Source organism: Uranotaenia lowii, chromosome 1 (genome assembly GCF_029784155.1).
Source record: "Uranotaenia lowii strain MFRU-FL chromosome 1, ASM2978415v1, whole genome shotgun sequence".
Classification (NCBI taxonomy): Eukaryota; Metazoa; Arthropoda; class Insecta; order Diptera; family Culicidae; genus Uranotaenia; species Uranotaenia lowii.
In genome coordinates this window covers 166,970,553-166,990,305 of record NC_073691.1, presented here as the reverse complement: position 1 = coordinate 166,990,305, position 19,753 = coordinate 166,970,553, and the positions used below count along the sequence as shown (strand labels likewise).

The window sequence follows — 19,753 nt, the reverse complement described above, 5'->3', positions numbered from 1 at the left end:
CCTCTATGCTTCCTGTAGTAAAGACATTTTTGAAGCAATTGATGCAAACTTGGCCCCTTCTTTCAGTGTTTATCTCTCTCGATGGCTAATTTAAGCCGAGAGGTCGGAGATATCACTGTGTTACAGTGGAATTGTCGTAGCCTAATCCCTAAACTGGATCCGTTCAAATTTCTTCTTCATGAAACTAGTTGCGATATTTTTGCCCTTTCTGAAACATGGCTTTCTTCTCAATCAAACATCTCATTCCACGATTTTAACATCATTCGTTTCGATCGCAATGATTCTTATGGAGGGGTGCTTTTAGGGATCAATAAGCGCCACTCTTTCTATAGAATCCACCTCCCTTTGTCAGGAGGAATTGAAGCTGTTGCTTGTCATACAACTATAAGGGGTAAGGACTTATGTGTTGTCAGTTTGTACTGGCCTCAGAGAGTTGCAGTGAACCAAAGCCACCTAGAGGACCTGTGCTCAGTGCTACCTGAACCAAGGTTGATCCTGGGTGACTTTAATTCACATGGGACTGTCTGGGGGGAGCAAACTGACGATAGTCGTTCTACTCTTATCTATGACATTTGCGACAGTTTCAATTTAACAGTTTTGAACACGGGTGATAAAACACGGGTACCTAAACCTCCTGCTAGACAAAGTGCAATTGACCTCTCACTCTGCTCAAACTCACTATCATTGGATTGCCAGTGGAAGGTAATCCCTGATCCCAATGGTAGTGATCACCTGCCTATCAAAATTACAATCACCAATGGGGTGAACGCTTCAAATTCAACAAATATGGTATATGACCTCACAAGACACATCGACTGGAAAAAGTACTCGGACGCAATTGTTTCAGCCATCCATTCTGTGGAAGTGTTACCTCCGTTGGAGGAATATACCTTCCTTGCTTGCTTGATCCATGATAGCGCAGTTAAATCTCAAACGAAACCCATCCCAGATCCATCTGTTCGCCGAAGGCCTCCCAATCCATGGTGGGACAGTCAGTGTACTAAACTTTACGTGGACAAATCGAACGCTTTTAAAGTTTTTCGGAAACACGGAACCCTGGATAACTTCAACGCGTATTTTTCTCTTGAGCAGCAATTTAAAAATCTGATCAAGGGGAAAAAACGTGCGCATTGGCGTAATTTTGTGGGAGGTTTGTCGCGGGAAACATCCTTAAGCACTTTGTGGAATGTGGCACGCAGCATGCGTAATCGTTCTCACACGAACGAAAGTGAAGAACATTCGCATAAATGGATTTTCAATTTCGCACGGAAAATCTGTCCAGATTCCACACCAGTGCAAAAAATCATCCGAAGTGTGTCTCCGAACAGATGCGATCTGGATTCCAGCTTTTCAATGATGGAACTCTCACTTGCTCTCCTCTCTTGTAACAATTCAGCTCCGGGAGTTGATAAAATCAAATTTAACTTGTTGAAAAACCTTCCGGATGCCGCCAAATTTCGCTTGTTGAATTTATTTAATCAATTCTTGGAGCATAACCAGAGGTGCAAAGCATCGCATCATTTTGCATGCAGCGTTCGACTTTTTCCCGACCAGATCAAACTAACTTTATCTTCGGAAGCGTCGGCTTGCGAACATAGCACGCCGACTTTTGATTGCAAATGAACGCATCGCAACGACGCTGTGGCACGATTGGTTCAAATGACTGCATCTCTTAAGTTCATTCCGATGCTTTGCGAACAGTTCGCCTACTGATTTTAAGGCGACGTCAACCGAAGGATCCGTTCGTTTGAATTCATCGGGGATAAGTTCAAACAACCTTATCGAGATAGGGTCGTTTGAACGTTCAATTGAATGTTCACTTTTGAACGTTCAATTGAATGTTCGTCTGATGCGTTCGGCAGCCTAAGGCAAGACGCCGAGCCGTGTTTGGATGGGATGGATTATTGATATGGTGCATTGCTTGCGTGTGATGTTCGGTCGTCGCTCGACGATAGAGGGTGTCGGGTGTCTTGTAGCGCGCGGACGACTTGGTAAAGAGAATGAGGCGCAGCTACAGTTTCATTTAACGGTGCAATTTTACTGAATAAAATGCCCGAATAGCAAAGACCATGGTAATAATATATCGTAACAATGATTTTGAATTTAACAGTAAACTTCATAGTGATTTCAAAATATTTATCAACCGGTTTAAATTTTGAAAATACCATGATTTTTAAAGTTACCGTGAAGTATATCATTAATTCAAAATATTTCAAAGTTGCAAATATTTCAAAAACACGAACATCGTACGGTATCACATTGAAATTCTTGTGATTTTTATTGTTCCAGTGTTCTTCATGGTTGAATGATAATCCGAACCACGCGAAAATTGGTAATTTTTTGCTTTTTTACACATTTACATTTTTTCGTGTAATGAAAATTTTGGCGCTCTAAAAACGTCACTTTCTCTCGGAGGAAGTTAACTTAAATTTAAATTATCGCGGTCGGAATCAGTGAATCCGGACCAAGTCGAAATCAAGCTGATCGGAATCTGAACAGAAAATGATGGCTTTAAATTCGGTGATCTTGGTAAATAATTTTATTATTTATTCATTTATATGTAGGCTAACTAAACCGAAATTTTTTTTATTCTAGAAGCTGACGGAAATTCAAAGTTCCCCATGGCCAACTTTAGATGTGGGCCGTATACAATGGCTGCGACGTGGACAAGATAGACGTCCGAGGCAAACCGATATCAAACGGATTTGTGGTCTGGTACTTCATGATGTGCAGGAATCCAGCCTTGTCCCAGGATCGGGCAGAAGATGCGGTACAAGAGCCGCCAATGTTACAGTTTAGAAGCTCCGTAGTGCAGATGGTTTTTTATAGCTTCTGGAAAGTGATGATTTTTTTTTAAACAAGACGAAAAATTTGAATAAAAATTGAAGCAAACAAATGAAACCTGTTTATTTCATTCAATAGTAAATATGAATTTAGAAGAAAAAATAACTGAAAACAATAATTTTTACCATGGAATTTCACGGTCCTGGAATTATGATAAATTGTGAATTAAAATTGATGTTCAAGATTATTGAACGATTGAAATTCAAGGGAAAACAATGAACTCCACAGTTTCTTTGAAAAAAGTGGAAGCTGTAATAACCGTTAACTTTATCGTTTTGAGTTTCCAAATGTATGGGAAAAAGTCGATTTTTTCATTGTTAAGTTGCTTAACAACCCCCTTTTTTCATGGTAAATTTTGCTAAAACCATAAATTTCATTGTCCAAAACTATGAATTTGACAGTTTATTCAAGGTTTTATGTACCATGATTCGCATAGTTTCAACTATAAAATTCATGGTTGCGTGAAAATGAAATTCATGGTCTTTTCACAATGTTTTTCTATTCGGGTGCAAACCGCCCAACTACGGTTGGGCTTGTAAGGCTTGTAAGAGATTGTTTATTCTTTTTCATTCCATGTTAGGTTCAGAACTGAAGCAAACCGTCAAGACCCGCGAAATTTAATTCAAATGTTCAGATAGATTCCAGATTCAGATTTCAGATTCAGATTTCAGATTCAGATTTCAGATTCAGATTTCAGATTCAGATTTCAGATTCAGATTTCAGATTCAGATTTCAGATTCAGATTTCAGATTCAGATTTCAGATTCAGATTTCAGATTCAGATTTCAGATTCAGATTTCAGATTCAGATTTCAGATTCAGATTTCAGATTCAGATTTCAGATTCAGATTTCAGATTCAGATTTCAGATTCAGATTTCAGATTCAGATTTCAGATTCAGATTTCAGATTCAGATTTCAGATTCAGATTTCAGATTCAGATTTCAGATTCAGATTTCAGATTCAGATTTCAGATTCAGATTTCAGATTCAGATTTCAGATTCAGATTCAGATTTCAGATTCAGAATTTAGATTCAGATTTCAGATTCAGATTTCAGATTCAGATTTCAGATTCAGATTTCAGATTCAGATTTCAGATTCAGATTCAGATTTCAGATTCATATTTTGATTCAGATTTCAGATTTCAGATCCTGATTCAGATATCAGATTCAGGTTTCATATTAAGCATTCAGTTTTAGGATTAAGGTTAAGATTTTGGGTTAAGATTTTAGATTCATATTTGAGGCCCTTGGAGCCAAAAGGGGTATAAGTGCAAAATGGAAAAAATTGAGTTAACCATCTAGAGCAAATCTTCGACTGTCAAACACCATATGCTGTTTTAATCACAATTTTATTTCGCTATTTTCTCATGTTTTGATATTGTTGAAAAAATCCTGCTTACTGAAAATTACTTTTTGTTTGGAGCCAAAGGGGTATAAGTGCAGACCCATTTGCTACCAAGTAATTTACTTATACGGTATAAGTTATACCCCTTTGCCACCAACCCTAACGTCATTTCCATTTAAAGTGTTCATTCCATCGGGATGAAAAAAATATGGAAATTAATGGGCATTTGAAAAGTAAATCATGTTAGAAAATCTACCACCAACAGTTAATCATTTCATTACATTTAGTGATAGTTCTGGTGAACAAAATATTACCAAATTTTTCATTTTTTCTATTCTAACCCCAATAAATGAATTCCAAATTTCTGATTTCGGGTCTTAATCAAATGGTGTACGCCATGAATTTGGGACTCAATATATTTAATCATCAACTCATTAACTCATATATGTTAAACATAAACTCATATATGTAAAACATCAACTCATAATGAGCGGAAGTCCATTTCCAATCTGAAATCTGAATCTGAAATCTGAATCTGAAATCTGAATCTGAAATCTGAATCTGAAATCTGAATCTGAAATCTGAATCTGAAATCTGAATCTGAAATCTGAATCTGAAATCTGAATCTGAAATCTGAATCTGAAATCTGAATCTGAAATCTGAATCTGAAATCTGAATCTGAAATCTGAATCTGAAATCTGAATCTGAAATCTGAATCTGAAATCTGAATCTGAAATCTGAATCTGAAATCTGAATCTGAAATCTGAATCTGAAATCTGAATCTGAAATCTGAATCTGAAATCTGAATCTGAAATCTGAATCTGAAATCTGAATCTGAAATCTGAATCTGAAATCTGAATCTGAAATCTGAATCTGAAATCTGAATCTGAAATCTGAATCTGAAATCTGAATCTGAAATCTGAATCTGAAATCTGAATCTGAAATCTGAATCTGAAATCTGAATCTGAAATCTGAATCTGAAATCTGAATCTGAAATCTGAATCTGAAATCTGAATCTGAAATCTGAATCTGGAATCTAAATCTAAAATCTGAAATCTGAATCTGAAATCTGAATCTAAAATCTGAATCTGAAATCTGAATCTGAAATCTGAATCTGAAATCTGAATCTGAAATCTGAATCTGAAATCTGAATCTGAAATCTGAATCTGAAATCTGAATCTGAAATCTGAATCTGAAATCTGAATCTGGAATCTAAATTTAAAATCTGAAATCTGAATCTGAAATCTGAATCTAAAATCTGAATCTGAAATCTGAATCTGAAATCTGAATCTGAAATCTGAATCTGAAATCTGAATCTGAAATCTGAATCTGAAATCTGAATCTGAAATCTGAATCTGAAATCTGAATCTGAAATCTGAATCTGAAATCTGAATCTGAAATCTGAATCTGAAATCTGAATCTGGAATCTAAATCTAAAATCTGAAATCTGAATCTGATATCTGAAAATTTGAATTAAATTTCGCGGGTCTTGACGGTTTGCTTCAGTTCTGAACCTAACATGGAATGAAAAAGAATAAAAAATCTCTTACAAGCCTTACAAGCCCAACCGTAGTTGGGCGGTTTGCATTTTATTCAGTAAAATTGCACCGTTAAATGAAACTGTAGCTGCGCCTCATTCTCTTTACCAAGTCGTCCGCGCGCTACAAGACACCCGACACCCTCTATCGTCGAGCGACGACCGAACATCACACGCAAGCAATGCACCATATCAATAATCCATCCCATCCAAACACGGCTCGGCGTCTTGCCTTAGGCTGCCGAACGCATCAGACGAACATTCAATTGAACGTTCAAAAGTGAACATTCAATTGAACGTTCAAACGACCCTATCTCGATAAGGTTGTTTGAACTTATCCCCGATGAATTCAAACGAACGGATCCTTCGGTTGACGTCGCCTTAAAATCAGTAGGCGAACTGTTCGCAAAGCATCGGAATGAACTTAAGAGATGCAGTCATTTGAACCAATCGTGCCACAGCGTCGTTGCGATGCGTTCATTTTTTTTCAACCACAAGTAAGGCGTCGTAGCTGATCTTAACCTTTTCTAGAAATAATCAGCTTGCGACTTTTTCTCGACGACGTTTGCGCTGAACGTTCATTTGCACCTCTGAGCATAACATTGTTCCCGAAGATTGGAGACAAGTGAGAGTTATTGCCATCCAAAAGCCTGGGAAACCAGCTTCCGATTTTAATTCGTACCGTCCAATAGCGATGTTGTCTTGCATTCGGAAATTGATGGAGAAAATGATTTTGTTCCGATTGGATAAATGGGTGGAAACAAATGGTCTCCTTTCAGATACTCAATTTGGGTTTCGAAGGGGCAAAGGGACAAACGATTGTCTTGCTTTGCTGTCTTCAGAGATACAAATGGCGTACGCAAAACGTGAGCAAATGGCTTCGGTGTTTCTAGACATAAAGAGGCTTTTGATGCAGTCTCAATAGAGGTTTTGTCTGACAAGTTGCACTCCCGGGGTCTGCCTCCCCTATTGAACAACATCTTATACAGCTTGCTTTGTGAGAAACATCTGAACTTTGCTCACGGAGATATTTCAATTAGAAGGACCTCTTACATGGGCCTCCCGCAAGGTTCATGTTTGAGTCCTCTTTTGTACAACTTTTACGTAAGTGACATCGACAGTTGTATCTCCGAAGGTTGCACACTAAGACAACTTGCAGATGACGGTGTAGTGTCTGTCACAGGATCTACTGAGTCTCATCTGCACAGACCTTTACAAGATACTTTAGACAGATTGTCAACCTGGGCTTTGGGGCTTGGGATTGAGTTTTCTCCACAGAAAACGGAGATGGTTGTTTTCTCTAAGAAGCGTAGACCTGCTCAACCTAAGCTTCATCTCCTAGGCAGAACGATTACTCAATCGAGGTGTTTTAAGTATCTTGGGGTTTGGTTTGATTCCAAATGTACCTGGAGAGCCCACATTGAGTATCTGAAAGGAAAATGCCAACAAAGAATCAATTTTCTCCGATCAATCACTGGCACTTGGTGGGGAGCTCACCCAGAAGATCTTTTAAAATTGTATCGAACAACAATTCTCTCAGTTATGGAATATGGTAGCTTCTGTTTCCAGTCAGCTGCTAAAACTCATCTCATCAAACTCGAGCGTATCCAATATCGTTGTCTCCGCATCGCTTTGGGCTGTATGCCTTCTACGCATAATATGAGTCTTGAAGTTTTGGCAGGCATACTCCCATTAAAAGATCGATTCAATTTGTTATCACTCCGGTTCCTCATCAGGTGTGAGGTCATGAACCCATTGGTGACCGCAAATTTTGAAAGGCTTCTTGAGCAAAATCTTCAAACCAGATTTATGTCTATATACCATGTCTTCATGTCCATGCAGGTTAATCCTTCTTCATATTCTCCAACTCGTGTTTACATCCCAGACTACGACAACTCTTCTGTCCAGTTTGATTTGTCTATGCAGCAAGAAATTCGTGGAATCCCTGATTCGCACCGTCCACTTCTGATTCCAAGAATTTTCGATGCTAAATATAGACACGTCGATGCTGACAAAATGTACTTTACAGATGGGTCGCTTATAGAGGAATCAACGGGATTTGGAGTTTTTAACGAAATAGCTACTGCCTCATATAACCTCCATCCACCATGCTCGGTATACATCGCAGAATTAGGAGCCATTTACTGGGCGTTTACAGCCCATTAGGAGCCATTTACAGCGTCGTTTCAAGGCCAGTAGGACACTACTATATTATAACGGACAGCCTCAGTTCTGTTGAAGCAATCCGTTCAATAAAACCAGGAAAGAACTCACCGTATTTCCTCGGGAAGATACGGGAGACTCTGAGTGCTTTATCAAGACGTTGCTTTGCCATCACCTTCGTTTGGGTCCCCTCACATTGCTCGATATTGGGTAATGAGAGGGCGGACTCTCTGGCAAAGGTGGGGGCGATGGAAGGCGTCACATATCACCGTGAAATCGTCTTCAACGAATTTTACTTCATAGTTCGAAGAAACTCTCTTGTCAACTGGCAGCGCAAATGGGACGAGGATGAGTTGGGTCGATGGCTCCACTCGATTATCCCAAAGGTAAGCCTCAAACCCTGGTTTAATAGATTGGACCTGAGTCGAGATTTTATTCGTATATTTTCCCGTCTCATGTCCAATCATTATTCCTTAGACGCGGTACTCTATCGTTTGAATATTGCTAGCAGCAATTTGTGTAGTTGCGGCCAAGGTTACCACGACATCGAGCATATTGTTTGGTCGTGCGAGGTCCATCTTGTCGCTAGAACGAATTTGATAGACTCCCTTCGGGCCCGAGGAAAACCACCCTATGTTCCAGTGAGAGATGTGCTGGGTGTGAGAGACTTGGACTACATGTTCGAAATATATCTTTTCCTAAAAGCTATTGATCTTCGTCTATAATTTCTTCTTATTTTCATATTTCCCTATCTATCTTCTTTTTTCTTTAAAAGTGAACTAGATATAAGCACACAATTGTTATCAAACAAAACGAGTTTGGCTCCTTAAAGCCTAAAGGTATGAGCCGTTTCAAATAAAGAATTTACAAAAAAAAAAAACCTACGCCTAGCATTGCCGCTCAAAATACGCGAGGGAGATAAACCAGGAATTGTGGCTGCCAAAACGAGACTTGGATGGTGCGTCTACGGAACGGAGTCAGCTGATCAGGAGGACGCATATAATTTTCATGTGTGTAGCTGTACTTGCGAAGAAGACCTCCACGAATCGGTTAAACAAATGAGCGAGGTTGATGCGGTAGGTGTTAAACCAAAGGAGATTCCTCCTTCAGCTGAGGAACAACGAGCACTGACGCTGCTAAAAACTACAACAAAAAAGGTCGGTAACCATTTCGAGACCGGGTTACTATGGAGAGAGGATTATATTGAACTGCCCGATCGCTTTCCTATGGCACTTAGCAGATTAGAAGGTTTGGAGAGGAGGATGGAGCGAAATCCAGACTTGGGTGAAAATCTTCGCCGCCAAATGCGTGAGTACGTAGAAAAGAAATACGCACATCGAGCGACGGCAGTAGAATTAAATCAAGCAGATCCAAAAAGAATCTGGTACCTGCCAGTCGGAGTAGTTACCAATCCGAAGAAACCTGCAAAAGTACGTATGATCTGGGACGCAGCGGCGAAGGTGGACGGCATATCGCTCAACAGCATGCTACTCAAAGGCCCCGACCAGACAGCCTCACTCGTTGCAGTGCTCTTTCGCTTTCGACAATTTCAGGTAAGTTCGGATATTAGAGAGATGTTTCATCGTATCCACATTCGAGATGATGACAAACACTCCCAACGCTTCTTGTGGCGCGAAAACCCTACGGAGAAACCTTCTGTCTATATAATGGACGTATGTACCTTTGGAAGTACATGCTCCCCGGCCTCCGCACAGTTTGTGAAAAACTTGAATGCTACCATCCACGCAAAGGACTATCCGGAAGCATCTAAAGCCATCATATATGATACCTATGTCGACGACTACCTGGCGAGTTTTAGTTCTCGGGACGAAGCAGCCAAAATAGCCACGGAAATTCGCCTTATCAATAAAAATGGAGGATTCGATCTACATCATTGGAGATCAAATAGTCCAGCCGTGATGGAGGTTCTCAACGAAAAACAATCCGTCGATAAAAAGAATCTCAGTCTAATTGATAGCACCAACACAGAGCGTGTGCTAGGACTATTGTGGGATCCTTCCACCGATGAGCTTAGTTTTTCGACCGAAATGAAACCCGAAGTACACCATCTTATCCAGCAGAATAAAAATCCTACCAAACGACAAGTCTTGCGCTGCGTCATGTCACTTTACGATCCATTGGGGATCCTTGCTCCGTACACCATACACGGCAGAATTTTAATCCAGGAGTTATGGCGATCAAAGATTGGTTGGGATGAACCTTTGAAGCCTGAAGCTTATAATCGCTGGACACAGTGGTTTCGTGTCATCGAACATATATCAAATATCCGTATTTCGAGATGTTACTTTCCCTGTGCTGATATTGCCACTTATGGAAACACTGAACTACACGTGTTCGTTGATGCCAGTGAGGTCGCGTACTGCTGCGTATTGTATCTTAGAACGTTCAACCATGAGGCAGATCCTCAATGCAGCCTCATCACAGCTAAGGCCAAGGTAGCTCCACTTAAACCGTGGTCTATACCACGCCTTGAGCTCCAAGCATGCCTTTGGGGTGCGCGCCAGACGAAATTCGTGAAGGAAAATCATAGTCTTATAATATCAAGAACAATTCTTTGGACAGACTCCAAGACAGCATTGTCCTGGATACAAGCGGACCCACGCAATTATCGACCGTTTGTGTCTAATAGAGTTGTCGAAATTCAAGAACTGACTTCAGAATATGAATGGAGATGGATCCCGAGCAGATGTAATCCGGCAGACGAAGCGGCAAAGTGGGGTTCAGGACCGTATTTCACGCAAGAAAGCAAGTGGTTCAGCGGCCCCGAATTCCTCAAAGAACCGGAAAGCAAGTGGCCGTCTCTAAAAGAAAATCATACAATCACCACCGAAGAAATCCGAGCCTCCGCTCTATATCATATCTGCGATCAGTCTTTGATTTGTTACGAAAATTTTAGCTCCTGGGAAAAGTTACAACGCACAATCGCTTTCATGCTACGTCTTTTCAGGAATGCTAAGAAAGGAAGCGTTAAACAAACTGGAGATCTACAACAATCCGAACTGCTAGCAGCAGAAGAAGCAATCTTCAAGCAAGTTCAGAAAGAAGTCTATGCGGATGAGATTATTGCTCTTGAAAGTACATCCCTGAAGAAAGGAATACCGAACGTGATCCAGAAAGAAAGCAAAATCTACAAGATGTCGCCTCACTTGGACGAAAAAGGAATATTGCGGCAAAATAGTCGAATTAAAGCAGCCCAAAATATCGCCTACAGCGTAAAGTTTCCAATTATTTTGCCCAACAATCACAAAGCCTGTGAACTCCTGGCGGACCGCTACCACCGCATCTTTCGCCATGGCAATGCAGAAACTATCGTGAACGAGATGAGACAAATCTATGCTATTGATGGATTGCGAGTGCTAGTTAAGAGAGTCAGTAAGGAATGTCAGCTATGTATAATACGTCGAGCCCAACCAGCCCTACCTCCTATGGCACCACTTCCACCAGCACGACTTGCACACCACGAACGACCATTCACGTTTACGGGATTGGACTATTTTGGACCATTACTTGTCAAACTCGGTAGAGCAAATGTTAAACGTTGGATTGCTCTATTTACATGCCTAACGACTCGAGCTGTACACTTAGAGATAGCTTTCACACTTACAACTGCATCGTGTATATCTTGTGTCCGTCGCTTTGTAGGTCGTCGGGGCTCGCCTTACGAATTCTTGAGCGATAACGGTACAAACTTTCAAGGAGCAGACCGAATACTTAGAACACAGATAAGTCAGGGATTACTTGCCACGTTTACTAGCAGCAATACGAAGTGGACCTTTATACCACCGGGAGCTCCCCAATATGGGAGGAGCTTGGGAGCGCTTAGTTTAATCGGTTAAGCGCGCGATGAATTACGCCTACAGCGACGAGAAGTTTGATGACGAGGGACTGATGACACTGGTCATAGAGGTGGAGAGCATGGTGAACGCGAGACCACTGACTTATCTGCCAATAGATTCGGAAGAAACAGAGGCCCTGACCCCTAACCACTTCCTTCTACTAAGTTCAAGCGGAGCGAAGTACGATCGTGAAAATATAGACAAAACCCAACAAAGGCTCGCCGAATCCGGAAATTCATATCGAATACACCTTCTTGGACGTTCGTGGGACAACATTCAGAATCAACTCGACAGATTCTGGACCCGCTGGATTAAGGAATACCTCCCTGTGATCAGACGACAATCGAAGTGGTTCGAAAACGTGAAGCCATTAGAAGAGGGAGATGTCGTGATGGTGATAGATCCTGCGAAGAGGAACGGATGGGAAAGGGGCAGAGTTTTACAACTGATACGGAACCCGGATGGGATCGCGAGACAGGCGATGATAAGAACTTCAAGTGGTGATCACAAACGCCCGATGTCCAGACTGGCGCTCTTAGATGTTAAAGGTCGTGCGATTCCGGAAAACGTCGAAACACACCAGGGGGAGACTGTCGCCAAGCCACCAGCTCATCTGGCGACACTGGATAAATAGGTTAAATTTATTTAAGAGTGTAAAATCGGATGTCAACTTCATTGTAAACTTCCGCTTGTTAACAATATCGGCTAATTTACAACATTGCCCCAAATTCGGTTTACTAGTGCAATTCAGTGGTTTAGTTAACGGTCAATCCATCGTACGGAGAAATATCAGGCTCAGCACAGTTTCTCGCTACATGCTGCATTTCCCGCTATCGAGTAGATAGAGGACCGTACAAACCTGAAAATTTATGCACAGGTAGATAGAACTCAAGGAATCATAAGCTAGTTGCCAAGTAACTGAATTCGGATTGAATCTGGACTGAAATGTAAGTTCCCTAACCTTAAAATGTAAAACTGTAACACTAATAAGAGTTCCATTTTAGTTTGAAGCATCCGAATAAAGATATTGCTATCAAAACTGGTTCAGCGTAAATTTGGCAACACAAGATGATTCAAGACAAGAAGGCGGAATAAAAATCCCAAGGAAAGCCATCAAGTCGTAAGAAAACCTTTTCTTTTGCATAGGATACCAGTGTCGTAGCTGTAGTAAACGCAAGCAAGCCGTGGATCCGGTGCGACAAGCCACCGTCACCGACCAGAAATCGATTTTTGAGCTGAAGGAAAGTGCGTCTAGGTTTGTCAAGCTGGTGGACGGTAAGGACGTCAAGGTTTGTGGTGAAGGTCCCTGCGTCGTCGAGTGCGTTAACGAGCGAGTCCACCGCCAAGAAATGAACCTTCGTAGAGCACTTTATGCTCGGTTCTGTCCCTGAACTAACTTTCAGTCCGCGCGCTGGTCCAACAGAACAAGCACTGTAATTTTAGACGCAGCTGGCTGTCGGATCGTGCGAGGAGAAGTCACTCTAGCCGCGGCAACCTTGAACGACGACCTGTATCACATCAAGCAACCTCAGAGCGTCGTCAGGGTGCAAGCGAACATCACCAAAAGGATTTGTAGTATCATAAAATGAATACATTCGAATATGTTTGCTTGTTCTTGACTTTTACAACAAAGCATGCCTACAACAAAGCATGCCAAACTAGAACAAGAAAGTATACTAAACATTCTAGGGTCAACTACCATCAAGTGCAGATCTCCTGAAGTTAGTTTTCTTTTACGGACACTCTAAAGGGTTAGAAACTGTTCCTGTTCCTGGATACTACAGGATTATAAGCACTTTTGGCAAAGGAGATTCGGCAACTGGGATCCGAAAGCGTTTCAACATTTGCAGAAAGGCAGTCTGGCGGACGGCATCAGAATACACGAGTGCAACGTTGACGAGCAGTGCGAATGCTGCCTATAAGGTATGATGCCAACCTTTCCCAACGAATCGACGGCTACCTCAAGTCCTCCTATGGGTCTAGTGCACACGGACGTTAGCGGTCCGGTTGATACACCGTCGGTCAGTGGTTATCGGTACTTTAAGACCATCATAGATGACCACACCAGATACTGCGTGATCTTACAATTGTATGTATGCATGTATGGTTCCCCCACAGGTTCCCCCATCGATAGCAAAGTCCAGCCTATGTCTGTGTGGCTTGGCCTTCGAGTTGCTTCTAGGGCTTCCACGGCCAATGGTTCGTCGAGGGAAGGCACCCAACCTTCAGAGACCTACAATGGTTGGCAATCCACTCCGCTGGCAGTAGTCTCTTCAGGTTATCCCCAGAGGCATTCCCTCTGAAATATTTAGTGCATTTAGTTATTTATACAATTAAACATGTCTTACCTGTCGGCAACTTATGGGATTGAACCCAAAAGTTTTCTTGCCGATACCTTGAATTAAACTCAGTACGCCTGGGTTACCAGACTCACGCCAGCCTATCCACTAGACCACATCAGCGCTCTAAATATTGCGTAATCTTCCTATTGAAGAAAAAAAAAATCAAAAGTGGCAACGGAAATAGAAGAATACGTCGCTCGTGCTTAGACGCTGGTTGTTAATTCACCGTAGCCATCCGTTCAGACCAGGGCGGAGAGTACAGCAGCAAGCAATTTCAGTTGTTCCACAAGCGAGAGGAGATTACGCAGCTGTACACAGCGGCCTATAGCCCCCAACAAAACGATATTGCGGAACGAAATTTTCAATTCGAGGTTAGAGCAATGTTACAGGGCAGAGGCGCCAAACCTCTTGACGTCACGCCCTTCGAGCTCTAGAATGGTGTGAAACCCAAGGTCCATCACTTGAAAGTTGCAGCGCTTGGATTCAAATTCCTAAAGTAAAGAGGAAGAAACAAAACGCCACAGCTTAAAAGCTGATATTCATCGGTTATTCGTCCGAGCACAAGGCAAGCCGCTTCTTGGTGAGAGCACCTGTCAGATCTACGTCAGCCGAGACGCCAAGTTAACCGAAGACGAATGGGACTCAAGCGTAGCAAGTACCTTTCGCGGATATCATCATATCGACGGGAAGGTGGAATTCTATTCCATTTTGCAGAAGGACCCAGTTATCTCGAAGCAACCAGGCGAAGAAGAAAATAAGGAAGATTTCGATAGCCTGGCCGACCAAGAATCAAGGGCGACCCCGTAGAACCGGTAGTATGCAGAAAGTCAACACGGGGCGATAGAAAGGTGTACCCCCCTGAATAGTTCGACCTTGCCGCATTCGTGGGGAAGCATTTCGAAGAAGAACCCCGTAGCTACTCCGAAGCGATCAAACGACCCGAGGCTGCTGTCTGGCAAGTAGCAATGCAAGAGGAGATAAGGTCCTTTCAAGAGTACGGTACGTCGGAGTTGGTCCCATTGCAGCCTGGAAACAAACCGGTAGGATGCAAATGGACTTTTTAAAGAAAACGGTACGAAAACGGACAAATAGTGCACCATAAAGCAAGACAAGTTGCCCAAGGATTTTCGCAAAAATACGGCCGAGATTACGACGAGGTCTTTGCCCCCGTCGTACGATAGGCGACCCTACGAACAGTGCTCGTGTTGGTCAGCAAGCAACAGACGCTTGTCAAGCACCCGGACATAAAAAGCCTCTACCGCTTGGCTTCGAACGAAACGACGGCACGGTGTGTTGCCTAAAATAAAGCATTTTTGGACTTAAACAGTCAGGGTCTGGGATAAGAAAATAGACGGAGTCTTCAAAACGATGGGGTTCGTCGAAGCTAGTGCCGAGAAATGCCTGTACATCCGCAGCCACAAAGGGAAGAAGACCTTCATCATGATATACGACGACGATACGGTCATCGCGTGCAGCTCGGAGGAGGAGTTCGAAGCAATATCTCGTTCGCTTTAGACAGACTTCAAGCTGTTGGGTCCGGATGATCTCAAACACTTCCCGGACATGGACCCGCATATCTCAAGCAAGGAGACCGAATTGCCTACAAACACATCGCCTACATCGTTGCTGGGAAGAAAAGCTTCAAACCCGTCGAACAGCGATTAGACAGAAGCAAAGCGAGTCATCAGGTACCTCAAGGCTACGAAAGATTACCGTTTGCATCTATGATCCGGCATCGGCGAACTTGAATGCTACGTGGACGTGGACGCTGGGCCATCGACGAGGTTGACATGAAATCACATTCTAGTTTTCTACTGAAGTTCGGCGGAGGGCCCGTCGAATGGGGCACACGAAAACAGTCATGCGTTGCGGTGTCCTCGCGGAGTTGCTGTGGTATCGCAGCTGCTTAATGATCTACATCAAGAACAACGAGCTCCTGTCGTTGTATGGGAGGACCATCAATCGTGTTTGAAGATCGTAGAGTCTGAACGTCTGGAACGCCGTTCTAAGCACACTAACACCAAGTAAGCGTTCACCAAGGACCTACACTCAAAACGAATCATCGAGCTCCGCTACATGTCAATTGCCAACTAAAAGCATGGAGGCGGACATAATGACAAAGCCTTTGGATCGCGTAAAGTTGAAAAGTTGAAGCGGCACAGGGCAGCCATCGGCGTTCATGAGTATTTTCGGGGAGCGCACAAGCGCGAGTTTGACCTCACATCTTCTAAAGTTTCATTTCAGTTCTGGGTGGTATCAGAGGTCAGAGGTCCCAAGTGTAGCTAAGAAAGTAGGAAGTGTACGTGGTATCTGTGGGGGTACAAAATTGAGTAAAAACTTGTAAAAAAGGGGGGTTGGGCAGTTGGCTGAGAAGTAGGTGTTATGACCCTAGAGGTCACAGATTACTTGAAGCCTTTGCGATACTGAATGTGGAGCTATGTAACGTTGGAATCATAATCACATATCGTATCAATGGTCGCACAACATGCGAGTGGTTAATGTTACACTCTCGAGCCTATCACGGAAGCTGAGATAAGCTCTACTAAAATTGTGCCCATTGTACAACGTAGCGATATGCGAAAATATTCGAAAGTATTTGTCTCAATATTGCACAAGGTAAACAAATCTTGAGAAATGAGCTGTCCAACAATTTAAAAAAATGCTTAAGCGTTTATTATTTTGTTTAAGGGTTATATTTTCAGTGGCAGTCGATCGAATGGAAACTCATCGCCCCAAACGACACACCCCAAACCAGCTAATCAAAATAGTTGTGCCAATCAATACAAAAAACCACTGCCGGATGAAGATTATAATCTGATCCGTTTAGGCGCGTGAACTAACATGTTGTTTGCTGTCGCATTTCGGGAAGTTTGGGGTCCGGCCGGGGTTTGACATTCGATACGCCCCAGCCCGATGCTGATACGAGCAGCTATTGGATTTCCTTGACGCGAGATGTTTGAATAGCTCGACTCGATTTCCGTGAACATTCTTCGGAAAGTTTCCTCACCATCCTCTTCACCAACCAGGCCATCGATTATAGATGCAATAAATAGTTAATTTGATTAGATGTTTATGATGCGTTTTTGACTGCGGGGCCCACAGGTTTTATTTTCTCTCTCTCTCTCTTGGTTCGGAACTTCGGAGGAAGGTGCCTTATTTGGAGCCCTCCATCATCCACCTCGCTGTATATTTTATTTTTATTTTCTAACTCAGACTGCTAATAAAGTCATTCGAAACACGTCGTTTGTTGGTGGGGTTTTTTTTCTTTCATTCTTTTTTCGTTGATGCCTCCGCTGTTTCCCGGCCAAGACCGGGGGTGTTATATGGCCGATGTCTAGAAATTGATTGGGCACCGATATTTATTCGTCGACGGATGGATGGATCAGTGCCTTCAGATAAGTCTGACTGATGAGTTGGTTTTGGCCTGGGGGCGATTTGACTGGCTCCACCAGCTGGAATCAGCTGAGCTGAGGCAATTTGGCCCGGTAATGTCTCTATTAGTATCTGGCTGGCTCCGAACTAGGATGGGACCCCGGGAATGATATGTGATTAGCGGTGATCATTGGTTGAAATTAGTCGAATTGATACCTTCTCTGCCCGGCTGCTGGCAGGAAACGAGCTGTAAAAGTTCATCGGATCGGATTTGACCGGAGATGGATGGCCGATTGTTACCGAAATACCGTTGAATGCCATTTGAGAAATGTGGGATTGGGTTAACTTATTTTTTATCTAAAAAATTATACAATGGCACGAAAAGGGCTCCATATAGAAAATTTAATTAAATATTCAAGCTCAGCGTATGTTTCTTTCTTAACAAATGCATCTTAATGTCAAATTTTCCAGCTGCCTTACAGAGTCAGTTAGTCTGTTTACAGCAATTGAATTTCAGTTCAGTGTGTACCTAGTGAGAAAATTTCTTCAAAGCTATTGCTGTTTGGAGTGACAATCGAAAAAAATTCCGTTAAACTTTCGAAAAAATCCACTCACTCAAACGCTCATCCACAACACTGATATTATCTTCGGTTTGCTACACGTTCGGCCATGTTGAACCATTATTGCTTGAAAAATAACCATAATCGAGGTTTTGTGGGTTAAGTCGTTTTATGAGTTTTCCGCGAAAACTCATAAAATGAGATTTTGAGGAGAACTTGGATTATGGTTATTTTTTAAACGTTTTCCAAATGTGAATAATGGTTGAAAAACAACCGTTTTTGGAAAAAAGGGTCGAAATTCTTTCTTTTAAGGATTGAATGAAGATTTACGTAATGAATTACCTATTTTGAAATGTATTAAAATTAATAATTCGTCATTGTTATTTTATTTAATTAAAACGATATAGAATTAAACTAACAAGTTACATCTTTTAACATGGATTAAAAAACATTCATTCTAACATAAAATTATTTTTCCATCGATGGTTCACAACTTCGATTGAGGTATGGTCACGTATGATGCTGTACTCTCCCGGCTTGGGGATCCTACAACTTAAAAGGAATAATTTCTAATCCGGTTCCTTTGCAGGGCTACTGGTTAATTGCTCGTTATAAAACATACCTCTTGAGCTACTGCAGTCAAATCGTGATTCGGGAAATATCAAAATTGAATTTTAATCCACCATTTGCCGAGGATCAAGTTCCGGATCTTGCTCCAGATCGTCCGACTTACTCCGGAAGATGAAATCGCATGCCTAGACGACCATGGGGAATGACTGGGAAAATAGAAACTATTTTTTAGAAGAATCAAAACAGTTAAAAACAAATTTTGCAAAATTTATATCATCCCGCTTTTTAATCGCGAAATTTTCTGAAGACATCCAATAGTATATGAAAAAACTCACCTTTTCTCCTGCTTTTCTTCTTTAAACTGGGATCCAATATCCGGATCTTCCTTGTTCCCATCGGTTGGTATATTCGGCACATTTTTCCACTGCACCATTTAAGTTGAAAATCCGACGATCACAGCGCATTTCTTATTAGTGAATTGCAAGAGAATAACGAAGCATTGTTTAGACGAAAATTACCTGACCCGAATGTAAAAAAAACAATGGCGGACGCGGAACGAAAAATGTTAATCATCATTGAAATTTTAACCATTATTTTGTGTTTCCACAAAAACTTTGAACATGCTTAAAATTTAACATTTTATTCTGGTTCAAAAATAACAATTTTCGACGTTTTGAAAAGAAAACCATAAAATGGTTCAAAAAAACTCGAAAATGGTTATAAAAAAACGAGCGTGTACCGGCTGTTTCCATTTCACAGCTGGTGCAAGACTGATTGTCCATCGAACGAATAAACAAACAAATTGATAGCAGTAAATGCAATACTGGTGGCAAACTAGGATCAACTGGCAATAAACGAACAAGCATTCCCAACGATTGGGATCAGACAATGGGTAAACCTTTCTTTCTCTGAGCTGTCCTACAGATTGATGTGACACAAAAAAACGACCTCATCTAGCAGAACTGAGATGCAGATGACCCCCACCAGTACGTAGGCCACTTCTGAAGATACGATCCGATTGCTTATAATCTGCAGGTTAGAGTCTATGCGCGTTGCTAAGTGTATTGCTCCGCCGTATCGCCGCTAAGTGTATTGTTCCGCCGTATCGCAGGATTGATGAGATTACACTCGCTTAAACTGTCCTCATGTAGCATCTAATGGGTAC

At 41.9% G+C, this 19,753-nt stretch overlaps 2 protein-coding genes and 1 long non-coding RNA gene across 3 annotated transcripts; 2 read left to right on the top strand and 1 right to left on the bottom strand.

The window, feature by feature from the left end:
- The first annotated feature begins 8,945 nt into the window (after positions 1-8,945).
- On the top strand, positions 8,946-11,744 carry LOC129738121 (uncharacterized). Its single transcript, XM_055729306.1, has one exon. It carries the CDS (start codon positions 8,946-8,948, stop codon positions 11,742-11,744), a length of 2,799 nt encoding a protein of 932 aa, XP_055585281.1.
- Positions 11,745-11,751: 7 nt separating this feature from the next.
- LOC129738120 (uncharacterized) lies at positions 11,752-12,378 on the top strand. The gene has a single exon (XM_055729305.1). The coding sequence runs from the start codon at positions 11,752-11,754 to the stop codon at positions 12,376-12,378; it is 627 nt and encodes a 208-aa protein (XP_055585280.1).
- Positions 12,379-18,526: 6,148 nt separating this feature from the next.
- LOC129753886 (uncharacterized) lies at positions 18,527-19,103 on the bottom strand. The gene is made up of 3 exons (XR_008738959.1): positions 18,924-19,103; positions 18,641-18,794; positions 18,527-18,570 (listed from the first exon to the last, which is right to left on the bottom strand). It is a non-coding gene; the product is annotated as an uncharacterized LOC129753886 (long non-coding RNA).
- Positions 19,104-19,753: the final 650 nt, after the last annotated feature.

What these genes read in the sequence shown, in the direction of transcription:
- LOC129738121 (XM_055729306.1), top strand. Translation starts at nt 8,946, where the DNA reads ATGAGCGAGGTTGATGCGGTAGGTGTTAAACCAAAGGAGATTCCTCCT.
- LOC129738120 (XM_055729305.1), top strand. Translation starts at nt 11,752, where the DNA reads ATGAATTACGCCTACAGCGACGAGAAGTTTGATGACGAGGGACTGATG.